A 15,208-nucleotide genomic window follows, 5' to 3' on the forward strand; every position below is an offset into this window, starting at 1 on the left:
TATCTTCTTCTATTTCAACCGGATTCGCCTTATTTTCTTCTTCTTCAACTTCCTCGCCTTCTTTTTCCTATTCATCTTCTTCGATTCCTTGGAGCTCTGGCATCTCATTGGCCATAAGTGAACCGGGAAGAAAATCTTGAGAGACTCCATCCACAATCCATTTTGCCGGCATTCCCCTCTTCCAAATTGGAAGTTTCTTCCACATTTCAGATGGGCTATAGTGAATTTGTTTTCCATTCACATAATGAGTTGGTAATGCTAGATGAGGTTTAGCATTATAGTACTCAACCCATTGTTGAATCTTTGCCCATGACAACTCTCTGCTCTCTATGTTAGGCCACAAGCGCTCGATTTTCCCATTTTGGTATGGGCAATGGGGGACAATATATACATTATTGATCCCCCGAACCCTCATAGCCTTTAGGAACTCGCCTTTATTCTCGCCGCCATTATCGGACCAAATTGTATGTGGTGGTCCATAACGGGCTATTGCTCTCTTAATTACTTTCACTGTTTGGCTAGCATGTTTTGACGAAAGATGCTGCCATTCTATGATGAGCCTTGTGCAGTCATCAATCACAGCATAAAGAATCTGACTTCTCTTTTTGCCAAGAGAGTGGATATCAACGTGCCATATTTGGTTAGGAAAGGCAGCTAAGTATCTTGTCTTTCCTTTTGGCCGATAGGGTCCCCTTGGACGTGCCAAGCCTAGCTCTCTAAAAGCTCTTTCTACCATATGTCTTGAGGGCGGATGTGGAAGAGGGTTTGTAAGATATTTAATGTTCCTCAGCTCAGATGGAAATGATAATGGAGACTCTTCAATCATAAGTCCGGAAGGAATTGTGGAAGAAATTTGATTCAGGGGCTTAAAACGTTCAATAGCGGAGAACCATGCTTGGGTAGGCGTTAGCTGTGGAACAATACCCGTCTTCATGTCCAAAAATGCCTCAAAATGAGATTTGGCATATTCGATATCTTTATTTATTTGGTTATAGGCGGAGATTATTCCAAGATGGCCATGCTGCTCAATTAGGTTTCTAATAGTTACCTTAAGATCTTTTGGTACATTAACTTTGGGTCTCCCGCGCTTAAGGGGAATAGACACAGATGGGTGAGGCTGAAGCTGAGTATTGGCAGAGAGTTGTTGCTGTGCCAAGGTGTTGGCAGAGAGTTGTTGCTGTGCCGAAGTATTGGCAGATAGCTGGCGCTGAAGAGGGGTGTTGGCAGAGAGCTGGCGTTGAAGATGAGTGTTGGCAGAGAGCTGGCGTTGTGTCTGGGTGTTGGCAGAGAGCTGGAGTTGTGTCTGGGTGTTGGCAGAGAGTTGTTGCTGTGGAAGAGAGTTGGCAGAGAGCTGGCGTTGTGGCGGGGTGTTGGCAGAAAGTGGGCTTTATAGAGGAGCGTTGGCTGTTGAGAGCTGTTGCTGTGGAACAGAGTTGGTAGTGCTGGCTGATGAAAGCTGGCGTTGTAGAGGAGTGCTGGCTGATGAGGGTTCTTCCTGTATACGAGAGTCGTTTGAACTTTGTAATATCAAATAATCGGTAAGGAGAGTGTCATATCTGTGTTTCAAAATGGATGAACACTCGTAGAGTCGATTATTATATTTAATGTAGAAAGTAGTAAACTCTTGAAGTTTGTATGTATGATGTAAGTACTCTTCAATAGTAATTAGTCTATTACATAAGAGAGCTTTGTAAAATGTTATCTTGTTAATTGATGAACGAATAGTGTTGTTGACTAATGGAACATTTGTGAGAACAATGGCTAACGGTGTGCGCCTTTGAATCTGTGCTAGAGCTGTTTCAAGCCAAGCTGAATCAACTAAGGTGTACAAATTCATTTTAAACAAATTTGAAATGAAATAATTTGTGAGAATTTGAGAATAATTTAATTATTTCAGAAGTCTATATTGAAAAAATATTCTTAACAAAATTAATTTAAATGGTTCAGAAAATAAAAAATTAAAATTAATGGAAAAAACATGATTAGGAATAATTAACAATAATAAATATCATGGTTTTGGATTATTTAAACAGCTATAAAAGAACGAATTTTACAAGTTACGATAAAAAAATTATTGAAAAATAATGAAGAGGATAAGGATTTGAATCGAAAATTAAAAGGATGATTATGTGTCAAATTAAATTAAAATAAAAATTTTAGAAGATTTAGACAAGAAATAGTGCAAAGAATTAGAATTAACATAAAAATCGAAAATTTAATAAAGGAGAGATAAAATTATTGTAGTATTCAATTGAAAAATTTTATAAAATAAGGAATATTGGTAAACAAATAAGTTTCATCTAAAAAAAGGAAAATAAAAATATAAAAATTGAAATAAAAACAGAAATATAAAATATTTTTAAAATGCAAAAAAGTTTCATACTAATCGTTTTTGTATAATATTTATCATTGAAAGATTATTGAAAGATATTTTGAAAGAAATCGAAAGAGTTAAGAAATATTGAGAAGAAGGACAATTGAATGAATTTTTGGCCGATTGTGCTATGCAAAGTTGATGATAATTGCAGGAAATTTTGAGATTTTCGAGGTTTTGGAGGGTGTGAGTACTATTATATGTAATAGTATCTCACACCCTCCAATTCATCCTATGGCGTCGAGAAAATTTTGGTGAAATGTCGTCGCATTTCACCAAAATTTCTCGGCGCCATATAGAGAACTATAGTCTGCGAGGTACTGATTCTATCTATGTACCTCGCAGACCCTAGTTCTCAGCCAAAATGGCTAAAAATTGCTCGCAATTGTTTGCCATGTAAACTGTCACTTTTTGAGGAGATTTGACATTCTGTCAAATCTCCTTTTTTCGTATATAAGATGCACATATACCAATATTTTGTAAAAATTAAATATTATCTATTTTTAAAATTTTCGAATTTGACTATATTATCGTTTTAAACATGATATATACTAACTTTACTATTTGATATATGATAAATAATGATATTTTCTCGTAAACGAAAAAGAGGATTTGACGCAGTCAAATCCTCTCTCTCAAAAAGTGGACTTTACATGGCAAATTTCAAATGCATGTAAGGTCCACTTTGATCAGTTTCAGGATGGAATTGGAGGCCATGAGGTACTGACATTGCATCAGTATCTCATAGCCTCCAATCCCTTCAAAAAATGGGAGAAACTTTGGTCGAATAATTTAACATTCGGCCAAAGTTCTCCCATAATTAATGAGAATGAAAGGGTAAGAGGCATATAGGGTCACTATATACCTCTTACCCTTTCATTTTCATTTGGAGGTCAACAAACCCGGAGTTAATTGCAAACAATTAACTCCAAATTTGTTTATGTTAAGGAAGGAATTGGAGGGTAAGAGGTACATAGTATGAATATGTACCTCTTACCCTGCAATTCCTTCTAGAAAGTTCCAAAACTTTGGGTTAATTGCAAACTATTAACCCAAAGTTTTGGAACTTTCAAGTGGAGATGGAAGGCTTTGGGGTATACATTAATATAATATACCTCAAAGCCTTCCATCTCCACTACAAATGGGAGAAACTTTGTCCGAATAGTTTAACATTCGGACAAAGTTTCTCCCATCTTTCAATGTAATTGCTACCTGTGAGGTACTGACTTGAAGTCAGTGCTTCACAGTAGCAATATCCAAAATTTAAAAACATTTTATCAGTTCGTTAGAGAACTAGAGCCTCCTAGGTACTGAACCAGAATTAGTGCCTAGGGGACTCTAGTGATCTATATAAATCTGAGAAACTTTGAGGAAATTGTTCGACATTTCCTCAAAGTTTCTCAGCAATTTAGCGAGGAATGTTCGTTATCGTGTAGATAATATAATATATACATGATAACAAACATTCCCCGCTAAAAGATGTAAAATCTTATAAGAAATAATTGCAAAAGAATAACAAATTGCAACAAATTTTATATGAAACTGAACCTTATGAGGTAGTGATTCAAGATCACCGCCTCATAAGATTCAGTTTCAATCTCAAGTATCTCAAAAGTAAGGCTCTATTTTTTGCCATGTAAAGTGTTACTTTTCTGTCAAACCGTTTTTATTGTTTTCGTTTACAACAATTTTAAAAATTGAAAATTTGGATTTTTAAATTCACAAAGTATATAGTATAGTAAATTCATAAATGAGTATAATGCGCCCAATTATAACAATTTTCAATCATTTGATAATTCTATGACTATGGATTTTTGTACTTCTAATTAAAATAATGTCACTTTTTAATATATTGAGTTTAAGGTTTAAATTTAATTTAAAAAATCGATTTGTTTATACATATTGGAAATGAATTTTTTGATAATATCTTTTGTATATTAATACATTATGACTTATACTATGTCACCATAATATAAGTTCAAATTTTTATCATGCACATCAATATAAAATTGTAATTCAAAAAACACCTACTTCTATCGTCAAAAATCCTCTCAATTTGAAAAAATACATCAAAAATATCAAATTTGCAAACCTAATTCTTCGAAATACCGAAGAAGGTAGAATACACAAATAGTGTCCATAGAAACTATATAATTTTCTTTACAAATTGTCGAAGGGGAACTGAGAGTTTTTTCTTATACGTTGAATTATAAATCAAATTATTGAATAGATTTTTGGAAAATTGAATACTCAATTATCGAAAAACCGTTTTGACAAAAAGTGATTAATACAATATTGTTGCCTATATTAAGTAATTATTGTAATAAACAGAAATTCATCAAAAGTGACAGCTCTCAATTTTTTGACATTTGTAAATTCTAAATTGAATGAGAAAAATGAAATAATACTAAGCATAATACAATATTCTAGATTTAATTATAATTAGGAAAAAGTTAGTTTTGAGAGTACTTTTCATAGGCATATAGAATGAAATCTTCTGAAAAATAATATCACATAAACTCGTATTATTTTCTAATATATAACTATTTTATATAAAAATCAAATTCAATGATCTTAAAAGCGAAGGATAAACCTCACAATTTCCGAATATAATGAGTGGGAATATAATGCTTATCTATCATAAAACCATATGAAATATCAATTTTTGCTTTACGCCTAATTTTTGACGACAATTAGCAAAAAATGTTAAATGTTAACACTCAGTCCATTTGAATATGAAAAATAAAATTGACTTTGATTAAATGTTTTCATTTATCATGCAATTCTTCTTGCGACCAAAGATTTGAATCAAATTTCAAAAAATAAGATAGCCTAAAAATAATATACGGTAGTGTTTACTAATAGATGAATAGTATATAAATTCTATTAAAATGGATTTGATCCAAAAAAATATATAAAATTTGATCATAAATAAAATCGTTTTAAATTACTTCTTCATTTAAATTATAACAATTATTTTTGGTTTTATATTTTTTGGATCAAATCCATTTTAATAGAATTTATATACTATTCATCTATTAGTAAACACTACCGTATATTATTTTTAGGCTATCTTATTTTTTGAAATTTGATTCAAATCTTTGGTCGCAAGAAGAATTGCATGATAAATGAAAACATTTAATCAAAGTCAATTTTATTTTTCATATTCAAATGGACTGAGTGTTAACATTTAACATTTTTTGCTAATTGTCGTCAAAAATTAGGCGTAAAGCAAAAATTGATATTTCATATGGTTTTATGATAGATAAGCATTATATTCCCACTCATTATATTCGGAAATTGTGAGGTTTATCCTTCGCTTTTAAGATCATTGAATTTGATTTTTATATAAAATAGTTATATATTAGAAAATAATACGAGTGAGTGGGGGACAAACTCGCCCATTGTCACTTTTTCATTAACCTTAAACTTGTAATTTTCATTATTTTTAATTAACCTTATTTCTTTCCCAATTCCTGATTTATTTTATTCACTTACTATTAAAAGTCACATTTTAATAAAATATAATAATCTATTTATAGCATTTTTTACTATACTGTAATAAAAAATTAATTATAATAAATTAAATGTTTATTAAATCAAATGTTTTCTTTGCAATAATATTTTTAATGTTGAGTAAACAATGTTGAGAAACGGGTATTGATTGCATGAAGGCGTTTAGAAAACTTTTTTAAAGCATCTGTAGATTGTTGAAACATTTCCGGAATGATCCCACTATCAAATGGGATATTAAGATCTTTGAAACACCTTAATTGTGCGTAAACACGGTCTTGATTTGATTCAAAATATCTTGTTAAATAAGATCTATAAAAATATGATGTAATTTGTTGTGATTTGTTTGGAAAAGGGGCAGAATGATTGTGGGTGTTAATACATTTTCGTATGTGGTACTTGTCATCGGGAAGTGTATCAACAAGGAAGCGACATGGACAATTCGGCCACTTACAATTAAATTGGATTTGATTTCTTTCTTTCCTAGTTTTATATGAATAACTACAACCTGCTTGGATTTCTTGTTGCACTCCATACTTAAGCAACTCGATATATGTGAGTTCGTGATCTTGGATCTGCATTAAAATGAAATGATTTGAAAGAATAAAGAATTTTGAATATATTGGTCTTATTTTGATAAGCTTGGTCGTGTTTTGAATAGCTTGGCCATCTAATTCAATTATGATCTTTGAAAATTAGGTGAAATAAAACTAAACATAAATGTAAAACTAGGGATATGAAATTTTGGTTGTACACCACTTGTATGTGCCGGATACCATTGTGTCAATTTTTTTCTGAAATTAACTTTAAAAGTACTAAGTAAGATCATGAGATATAGCAATATATGTTTAAACTAACTTATATTTTGGTTGTACACCACTTGTATGTGCCGGATACCATTGTGTCAAATTTTTTCTGAAATTAACTTTAAAAGTACTAAGTAAGATCATTTATTTTTGCATAATATAATGCCAATATGGTTTCTTTTGATTTTATTTCATTTATAAGCAAATCAGATTTACCCAAAAACTCCACTCCATAAGCGTTCATTTGCTAAATTAAAAAGTGACAATGGGCTAGTCTGTCCCTTTCTCAATACGAGTTTATGTGATATTATTTTTCAGAAGATTTTGTGTTCTTCTTCAAAATTTTATTTTTTTATTAAAAAGAATCTTTACAAAATATACATTTACTTTAATTAATATTTAAAAACGTGCTCTATCAAAAGTTCCAAAAATTCAATATTTTAGCTTTTCTGAGGTGTCACTTTTGATGAATTTCTGTTTACAACATTATCATATATGATTTTTATTATCATATCAATTAATCGTGCATGAAGTTATTCTCGACGCAAAAATGGTTTTTTATAGGGGTCTTGCAAACCTAATTCTTCTTTCATGTATTTTTTAAAAGCAAACTCACTATATCAAAATAAACTTTAGTTGCATTCTAACAATTTGTCGAAGGGGAACTGAGAGTTTTTTCTTTATTATCAAGATATGACAAAAATGTTAATATACAATTTTTTAATATTCGACGAGGGGGGCACAAACTTGCCCAGTGAGGTGAAGTGAAAAGTGACAGGTTTACATGTCAGAAATGTAAAGGGTCAGATTTGAAACAAAGAATGGATTAATTTATTATTATATGATAGAGAGATTTGGTAAGTTACTATCAAATTTGTAAGTAAGGGAAAAAAAAGTAAGAAAGAAAAAATTTTTAAAAAATAAAAAGCCACTCGCTTCGCTCGCGGTTGACAAAAAGAACAAATTCGAAAAATAATTGTATGAAATTACGAAACTAAGCCGCGAGCGAAGCGAGTGGCTTAAGAAAAGAACAGATTCGAAAAAAGATTGTATGAAATTACGAAACTAAGCCACTCGCTTCGCTCGCGGCTTAAGAAAAGAACAGATTCGAAAAAAGATTGTATGAAATTACGAAACTAAGCCACTCGCTTCGCTCGCGGCTTAAGAAAAGAACAGATTCGAAAAAAGATTGTATGAAATTACGAAACTAAGCCACTCGCTTCGCTCGCGGCTTAAGAAAAGAACAGATTCGAAAAAGATTGTATGAAATTACGAAACTAAGCCGCTCGCTTCGCTCGCGGCTTAAGTAAACATCATATTTCAGATTATCGATACTAAATTTTTTTTATTTTATTACATTTTTTTAAAGCTTCTTAACTTAAATCATGGAATGTCTCAAAGACAAAAGTAGCATACAGCATGTAAAGCTAAAGAAAGATAATCATAATTAATACCTTAATTTTTAATATTACGCATTTTTAGGTGCAAAATTTAAAAACATTCTAATACAATAGAGCAGTTTCCAAAAGTAGCATACAGCATGCAAAGCTAAAGAAAGATAATCATAATTAATACCTTTAAAGTTTAAAATCTTGATTTTTTTTAAAATCAAATATTTATAACTTTAATACATACAGCTTAAACCTTATACTTGTTTTCTCTTGTGAGAAAGCAATCTTACAAAGCTAACAATCCTAAAAAATAAAGAATTAAAATTTAATAATTTAATCTAAAATTAAAATCAAAATTAAATAAAATGAGTTCTTTGTAATAATACTTTCAAGGTAGGATATATTTTAGTGGGATCTATTGAGTCATCACTAACAGCATTGAGCAATCTATTGAGCATTGAAATACTCTCGATTTTTCTTTGTCTTTTTACATCAATTTCTGCGTTAGTTGCTTTTTCCATGATCCTAATGACACGGTCATCTGCTGGATTTTGATCAATTTTGAGTTTGATAACGAAAGATGGTATCACTTTTGTATAAATTTCTATAATAACATCATCAATTCTGAGATTTTTTCGATCAGGAAAATAGTCATGTTTGAGTGTTCTAAAATGAGCTTCGGCAATATTGTTAGTTGCGTAGCCTTCACGCCTGTCACGAGCAATCCATCTTGATATGTTGTAACGCCATTGTCTGTTAAAGTATTGAGATGCTGTTGGATCTGTGTCGAGCAACTCCAGAACTTGATCATAGGCAGCATTTGCTTCTTCCTCATGTTCTGCATCTAATTTGAAGACTAATCCTTCATCAAATTATAGAATTGTTCAAATTTTTTCTTGAGAAGAAAACTTATTTGATTTGCGAAGAATTGCACGAAGAACATGTACTCCGCACCAAAGTATTTGAGCTTGTGGAATGCTTTCTTCTATTGCTTGAGCTATCTGTGGAGCACAGTCCATGCTAATGTATTCTGGCTCAATTGTTACCCATCTGAGATAGGCGCACACGCAAACTTGAATGTTTTGATAAGTGTCTGGTTGACAAAAGAAATATAAAAAAGGGAAAATGTGAAAATCTTTGATTTTGCCAGTAAATGCATACAATGAAATGTTTGATCGCAACAATTTATAGGTGCTGTCTATATGAAATGTCTTGATACTATGCGCATAAGCTTAGTTAGTATACATATCATGTGTACGGAGGCACTGCGTTCCAACGTACCCATTATATGTGAATTTGACACTTTACGAAACCGTTAACGTATATTTTACAACACAAACGACAACACTAACTTAACCTTAAATATTTACAAAGCCACCAACCACTTCACCTCACTAATGTAAAAATAAACGTTCTCACTTACAAAAGTATTGCAACTCCTCCCATTGCTGTGCTTCACATAACAGCTCATAATCTTCTGACTCACTTTCTTCTTCATATAGGTCAAAATCACTGTCAAAATAAATGTTAGTAAGTTTTGACAAAGCTAATGAAACACGTTTACCGTTTGTATCGTATGCTTGTATAAACTTTCCATTCTTCATTCCTTCATAAACGCTCAAACTAACTTTACCCTTTCTCCCTCGTATCTGATAGAATGTATTTTCACGAGGAACGAAGAACAAATTCTTGAACTCATGACCGTTGTAGTTTGTTATCTCAATAGTTTTCGTCATTTATATAAAAATAAAATAAAAAATTAATGATATCACCACCCTCACACGTATGAAAACATAGCGCAAAAATAAATTTAGGTGAAGTGGTGAGATCTCACCTGTTTTTTCACCTGTTTTTTCACCCACTTGAATTCATTGTTTTATAACTCTCTTCCTTTCTCCAACTCTTCTAACTTCTTCCTAAGTTCAGCAATGTTGTCCTCATGAAGTTTAATCTTCCTTAATATACCTTCTTTATCTAATGGTTGCTTTATCTTTCTAAACTGAACTCTACCATCCTTCATAGTATGAATGTAAAAACCTTCCGGAATAGTTCCTGATTTAATGTATTCTACCAAAAACTTTTGTTTCATTGCTTCAGTGACTTTATTTGTCATTTCAATCAAATAAAAATTTTAATATTAAATAAAAATAACGTTATTTTTTCAGTAAGGAAACGCAGGAGTTTTACGATTTATTTGAGGAGTAGGTTCTGGTTTAAATGTTGGAGTCGGTTTAGGAGTTGACTTTTGAACAGGAGTTTGTACTTCCATAGGTTCAGGAGTCATTGAAGGTTTTGCTTGTGAAGGTGTCGGAGTTTGTTTAACTTCAGCTACTTCAGTATTATTTACAACATTTGCTTTATTTCTTTTCAACATCATAACTGCTCCTGCTGTAGCTAGCAAACCTAGTGGGAGACCATATCTTATATAAGGACTTGACCAAATGCTATTTTTGACAGGAGCTGGTGGAACACCTAACCTTGGTGAGACTGCTCTTTGCCATTGTGCAGCTCGTAAGAAATATTCAATAGGTGTTCCATAATCGTTTGGTAAAGTTTGTTTCATAGATGGTGAAGGTTCACGAGAGCTTGATGAAGAACTCATTTATAAGCTTTAAAAATAAACGTTCATCCTTTATTCCTCACTGTCGTCGTGCTAAGTTATAGTCATCTAATCTTATTATGGGGATGCCATTAGCACGCACCTGAATGGCAAAGCAACAATCCCTCATAAATCCAATAAGTGGCTTTGGTACATTTTCAGTTGCTAGTTCAATAGGTCCTTTAACAGACAATTTGTATGTTATTGGAGCAGTAGATGTTTGACCTTGCTGGAAGCAAAAGTCCACTTCTGTTGGAAAACCACATAAGAAATGTGTGTTGTCATAGCTATCCCATTTATGTTCCACACTACCATCATCCACCAATGACCTCATAACATCTTCATTAAATCCTATCATATCATTGTTTGTATTGCAAGCGTTCGCAACCATTTCATAAAATACAGGTCCATATGATTTTTCGGTTCTGCAGGCATATTTCCATAAGCTCCCATGGAAAGCTGAAGATATTTAAACTTAGGGTTCTCAAAATTAACATAATAGTTGTCTTTCTTCTAAATAGTGCCCAAATACTTTTAACATTAATAGGCGTATAAGCTGCTGTAAATGTTGCACTTGAACTATCTGTATTCTTTGAGAATGAACCGTCCATAGGAATCCAATCCATAACTTTAACAGGAAAACATAAAGCCTCGTTTGTATAATGTTCTACAAGTTCTGTATAAATGTTAGGGTCTAAAGAGAATGACTTTGGATGAATGAAACATTCATTAAAATCCATCTTTGTTCGAAATAGTTGCTGGGTTACAGTTGTAATAGTAACTGTTCCACTAGCTTCTACTGCCTTCGTTATCATAGTGAATGGTTCATTCCATGGAACAAATTTATTTGTCGGTGGATTTGAATCTGAAGCAAATGCAACTTTAAGAGTTGGATTGAAAGCAATGATATCATTTACAGATATAGATGTGCATTGTAAGGCGTCGCTACTGAACTTTACTTTAAGCTGAATGTTTCCTGCAAAAGCTGGAATAAATCGAATAGCTTCTAATGGAAGGAATCTTCTAACAGGAATTCTTAAACGAAGCTTAAAATCAAATGATTTTCCTGCTGTAATTGGACCACTAACAATTTGTCCTGTTCTGCATGTTCCCGAATGACTCCATACATCTTCATGTCGAGTCTTTGAGAAAACATCTACTTTCTTTATTTGTTCGGTAGTTTGTGAGTTTGAAGTTATATATGCTTCTTCTCTTGCGTTGTCTTGAGAATATACGATACGACCATTTGCAAGGATTTGATATCCAGCAACTGCATAGAAAGCGTCATCGAAACCAATCCAAAATCCTGGTGGGTTTGTTTTATTGGAACCTGAACCAATTTCTTTATCTACAATAAATTGACCTTCCATTTTATACGTAATGAATGTATTGTAAAGGTCCAACATATTTTCACCAGGAGGTGAGAGATTGAATGTTACCCATGTGTTATCTTTAGCAGTTCCAGGTTGTGATGGAATCTTTGCGTCAGAATATTTTCTATTAGTGTCACCAATTTGAACTGCATTGTCTATGATATCGAAATATGAGCGAATCTGATGAATATGCTCTGCTGGAGTAAATTCGTTTAACTGTTCGTTCTGCATGTATTTACTTCGGATAAAAATATCTATTTACTTCATTATTCTCACTCTTCTTCTTGGCATTCGTGGTGGAAGTTGTTTCTTGACATTTTCAATGAACTGTACATTCTCTTTTGTCTCAACTTCTTTCACTGGCGGGTCAGGGTTCTTTGACTCGGTTTGTTTTTCAATGAAATTCACAAACTTTGCAATAAGCTCTTGGTTCGTTATTGAAAGTACATCTGGCTTCTTTTCTTCTTGTTCTATTGACTTTTCAGTTTGAATAGAAGGCTTAACATGGGCTTCGTGGACTTCACCCTTGCCATACACCTTAATGTTGTCGCTTTCTGCATTCGCTAATGGAACCTTTCTTTTTCTTACGTATATTTTACCATCTTTACTCTGACTTACGTAATAGAAAGGATGTTGTATTCCTCTGGCGTCATTTAATATAATAGACTCTCGTCTGATTTTGACAAGCTCATTTTACATCGGTTAAAGTTTTAATTTTGTTTTTTATCTGCAGTCAAATGACTCAGACAAGCCCTACGGACAAGACCCAAGGGGTCATAGATGTTGAAGCATTGAAGAAAGAAATTCGTGAGCAAATTTTATCCGAACTGAAGGAACAAAAACAAGAACAAAAGCCAGAGAGACCAAAGAGAAAACTTAGTGAAAAACAACTTGCTGCATTAGCTGCTGGAAGACAAAAGAACCCACGTTTGCTGGCGAAGAAAGCTAGAGAAGAAGCTGAAGCAAAAGCTAAAGAAGCTGAAGCAAAGAAAGAGTAAATGGTTTATTTTTATCCGAATTAAATGTATAGACAAATACCTTTATCTGTTGCGTTCAGTAGTGAAAACCCTGACGTCAAAATAAAGGAACAGAGTAACGTTTAAGTTTCCAACAGACTGGATTGTGAACATAAATGAAGAGAAGTACATTGGCATAACATCTATGTATATAACACGTGCTTTCAGAAAGGTTGACTTTATACTTCAAGTCGAGATAGAAAATGACGAACAGTCTTTAAGCGCCCAAAACATTCACATATACAAATACTTTAAAGACGATACAACATTGTTGCAATGTATGATTTCATTTAATGAGATGTTCGAGAAAAAGTTCAACATTGAAGTACAAACTTTACAGCCTTTACGTGAGTTTCTTGCACAACTGAAGGAAGAAGGTAGTCGGCCACAACTTATAGACTTTCATTATGAATTTAATGAAAATGAAGATGGAACTCATGACTGTCAATTCATTGTATTCTCACCATTCAATGAAGTAGCTAAAAAGAAAAAAAATCCATTACGTATAAGATTTCAAATCTCTGAACCAAATGATGACTTCAAAAATGTTTTCAATTATTATGCAATGCTTCCGAGGAAAAATGAATTTTCAAAGATTGTAACACCTGGCATTTGGGATAGAAAGCAAGCTATATTATATTCAAACTTAAGTAAGGGAGTTGAAAATGAGTTCATTGGTCATACAAGAACTTCACCACTGCCAAATCCTAAGTATTACAAGCTTACTGGCTTCAATCGTGAGTTTTGGATAGACATGTTCTCCACTCATGACCATAAAGCACCTGTTTTGCTACCTCCAGACCATAAGGACTGTCTCTACATTGAAGCACAACTCTTAAACTCTACCATCGCAGTATTGTAAATGACCTCATGGGCTTCGCCCTTGCCGCTAGCGGCTTATTTTTATCACGAATGACCTCATTGCTGACAAAAATAAATGACCTCAGAACTTCAACTTACGAATAAAGCTTGTTTTAGTCGTTATTGAGAAGTTAAACTTTCGCAAATGCAGGTAGCAGACTTACATAAGTCAAATCCAATCTCTTGACCGTCATAAAGTGCTTTGTAAAGTTTCATTAAACTGAACTCAGAGTCTTTGTCAAATTTTCCTTGCGGAACCATTAAACCTTTATCTTCATCATAGAAACACTGAACAGAGTCAGGAAACATTTCATTAGCGGTTAAAGCAATAACATCTTGCTTCACGCCTTTCATTCTGCAGTGAAATGCAACTTCATTTAAATCATTCGTGAGTAAGTCTATGTAAGTCTTCTTTCCACAAAATATTGACTTGTATGCTAAACTTTGTTTTCCAGGTGTGATTTCTGCAAAGTCGCTATGAAATTGACCAAGGTTTTTACCAATGAGAACTCTTCCATAACGTTTCTCAAACTCTTCAGCTAAACGAGGGATATCTTCATTGTAGAGATGCATACTGTCGGTATCGCTATAAAAGATGTCCATTCCTAAGTCCTCAGCAGTACAGAATACTTCACACATTATTCTCTTCGACATAGACAGAATGTTAACACCAAGTGGACAGAAGTTAAAGTGTCTGCAAATACTTTTCGTTAGCTTGAAAATAGTTTTATCTGAACCATCCAAACCTTCGAACTTCACTATATGGTTGTAGTTTCTGATGGCATATCTTATAGCATCTTTGTCATTTACTATGGTTATTTTTGACTCAATAGGAGATAGAATAGTTTTGCCATAAATACTGTTCAGAATGAGCTTTATATTTTCTTGCAAAGGATTTCCTTCTTTCTTATACTTTAACCTTAACTCAAACAACTTCTTTACTTCATCTCTTATTCTAATATCTCTGTTTCCATCGTAATAGTATCCTTGCAACACTTCACATTTGACACCTTGATATTTTATGAGGTCTTGTAATGTTATATGGTCAACATACATGAGACAGCAAGTGTTTGAACTTCTGGGAACATTAAGTTCTGGATTTAGTTCAGGGTCACAAACTATTAAAGGAAAGTGTCTATGTATTCCAATCTCTGTTATCTTAATGAGAACAAAGAAGCCAGACATAAACTTTTCACCAATGGGTTCCTTTTGGTCGTCATCAAATAAATGTCTCATGAGATACTCTGTGCTTAACATTTCTTTCTTCATAACCTT

At 32.8% G+C, this 15,208-nt stretch overlaps 7 protein-coding genes across 7 annotated transcripts, besides 7 other annotated features; 2 read left to right on the forward strand and 5 right to left on the reverse strand.

Moving 5' to 3' along the window:
* Window positions 1–926: part of a mobile genetic element that runs on past the window's edge.
* A 461-nt stretch (window positions 927–1,387) lies between these two features.
* TVAGG3_0650110 (uncharacterized protein) lies at window positions 1,388–1,837 on the reverse strand (the record flags this gene model as incomplete). Its single annotated transcript, XM_051241595.1, has 1 exon — window positions 1,388–1,837. One exon carries the CDS (start codon window positions 1,835–1,837, stop codon window positions 1,388–1,390), a length of 450 nt encoding a protein of 149 aa, XP_051088182.1.
* Window positions 1,838–2,964: 1,127 nt separating this feature from the next.
* Window positions 2,965–4,061: a mobile genetic element.
* A 634-nt stretch (window positions 4,062–4,695) lies between these two features.
* Window positions 4,696–4,732: a mobile genetic element.
* Window positions 4,733–5,756: 1,024 nt separating this feature from the next.
* Window positions 5,757–6,981: a mobile genetic element.
* On the reverse strand, window positions 6,001–6,468 carry TVAGG3_0650150 (MULE transposase domain-containing protein; the record flags this gene model as incomplete). The annotated part of the gene is made up of 1 exon (XM_001315784.1): window positions 6,001–6,468. One exon carries the CDS (start codon window positions 6,466–6,468, stop codon window positions 6,001–6,003), a length of 468 nt encoding a protein of 155 aa, XP_001315819.1.
* Window positions 6,982–7,141: 160 nt separating the features above from the next.
* Window positions 7,142–7,179: a mobile genetic element.
* A 246-nt stretch (window positions 7,180–7,425) lies between these two features.
* Window positions 7,426–9,318: a mobile genetic element.
* On the reverse strand, window positions 8,689–8,928 carry TVAGG3_0650180 (uncharacterized protein; the record flags this gene model as incomplete). Its single annotated transcript, XM_001315783.1, has 1 exon — window positions 8,689–8,928. One exon carries the CDS (start codon window positions 8,926–8,928, stop codon window positions 8,689–8,691), a length of 240 nt encoding a protein of 79 aa, XP_001315818.1.
* An 18-nt stretch (window positions 9,319–9,336) lies between the features above and the next one.
* Window positions 9,337–15,208: part of a mobile genetic element that runs on past the window's edge.
* Window positions 10,246–10,686, reverse strand: TVAGG3_0650200 (repellent protein 1 family; the record flags this gene model as incomplete). Its single annotated transcript, XM_051241596.1, has 1 exon — window positions 10,246–10,686. One exon carries the CDS (start codon window positions 10,684–10,686, stop codon window positions 10,246–10,248), a length of 441 nt encoding a protein of 146 aa, XP_051088183.1.
* TVAGG3_0650210 (uncharacterized protein) lies at window positions 11,319–12,287 on the reverse strand (the record flags this gene model as incomplete). The annotated part of the gene is made up of 1 exon (XM_051241597.1): window positions 11,319–12,287. A coding segment is annotated over one exon (969 nt), but the record flags the coding sequence as incomplete, so codon positions are not given.
* TVAGG3_0650220 (uncharacterized protein) lies at window positions 12,794–13,054 on the forward strand (the record flags this gene model as incomplete). The annotated part of the gene is made up of 1 exon (XM_001317784.2): window positions 12,794–13,054. One exon carries the CDS (start codon window positions 12,794–12,796, stop codon window positions 13,052–13,054), a length of 261 nt encoding a protein of 86 aa, XP_001317819.2.
* TVAGG3_0650230 (uncharacterized protein) lies at window positions 13,371–13,934 on the forward strand (the record flags this gene model as incomplete). The annotated part of the gene is made up of 1 exon (XM_051241598.1): window positions 13,371–13,934. One exon carries the CDS (start codon window positions 13,371–13,373, stop codon window positions 13,932–13,934), a length of 564 nt encoding a protein of 187 aa, XP_051088185.1.

The sequence above is a fragment of the Trichomonas vaginalis genome, chromosome III (assembly GCF_026262505.1).
Source record: "Trichomonas vaginalis G3 chromosome III, whole genome shotgun sequence".
Classification (NCBI taxonomy): domain Eukaryota; phylum Parabasalia; order Trichomonadida; family Trichomonadidae; genus Trichomonas; species Trichomonas vaginalis.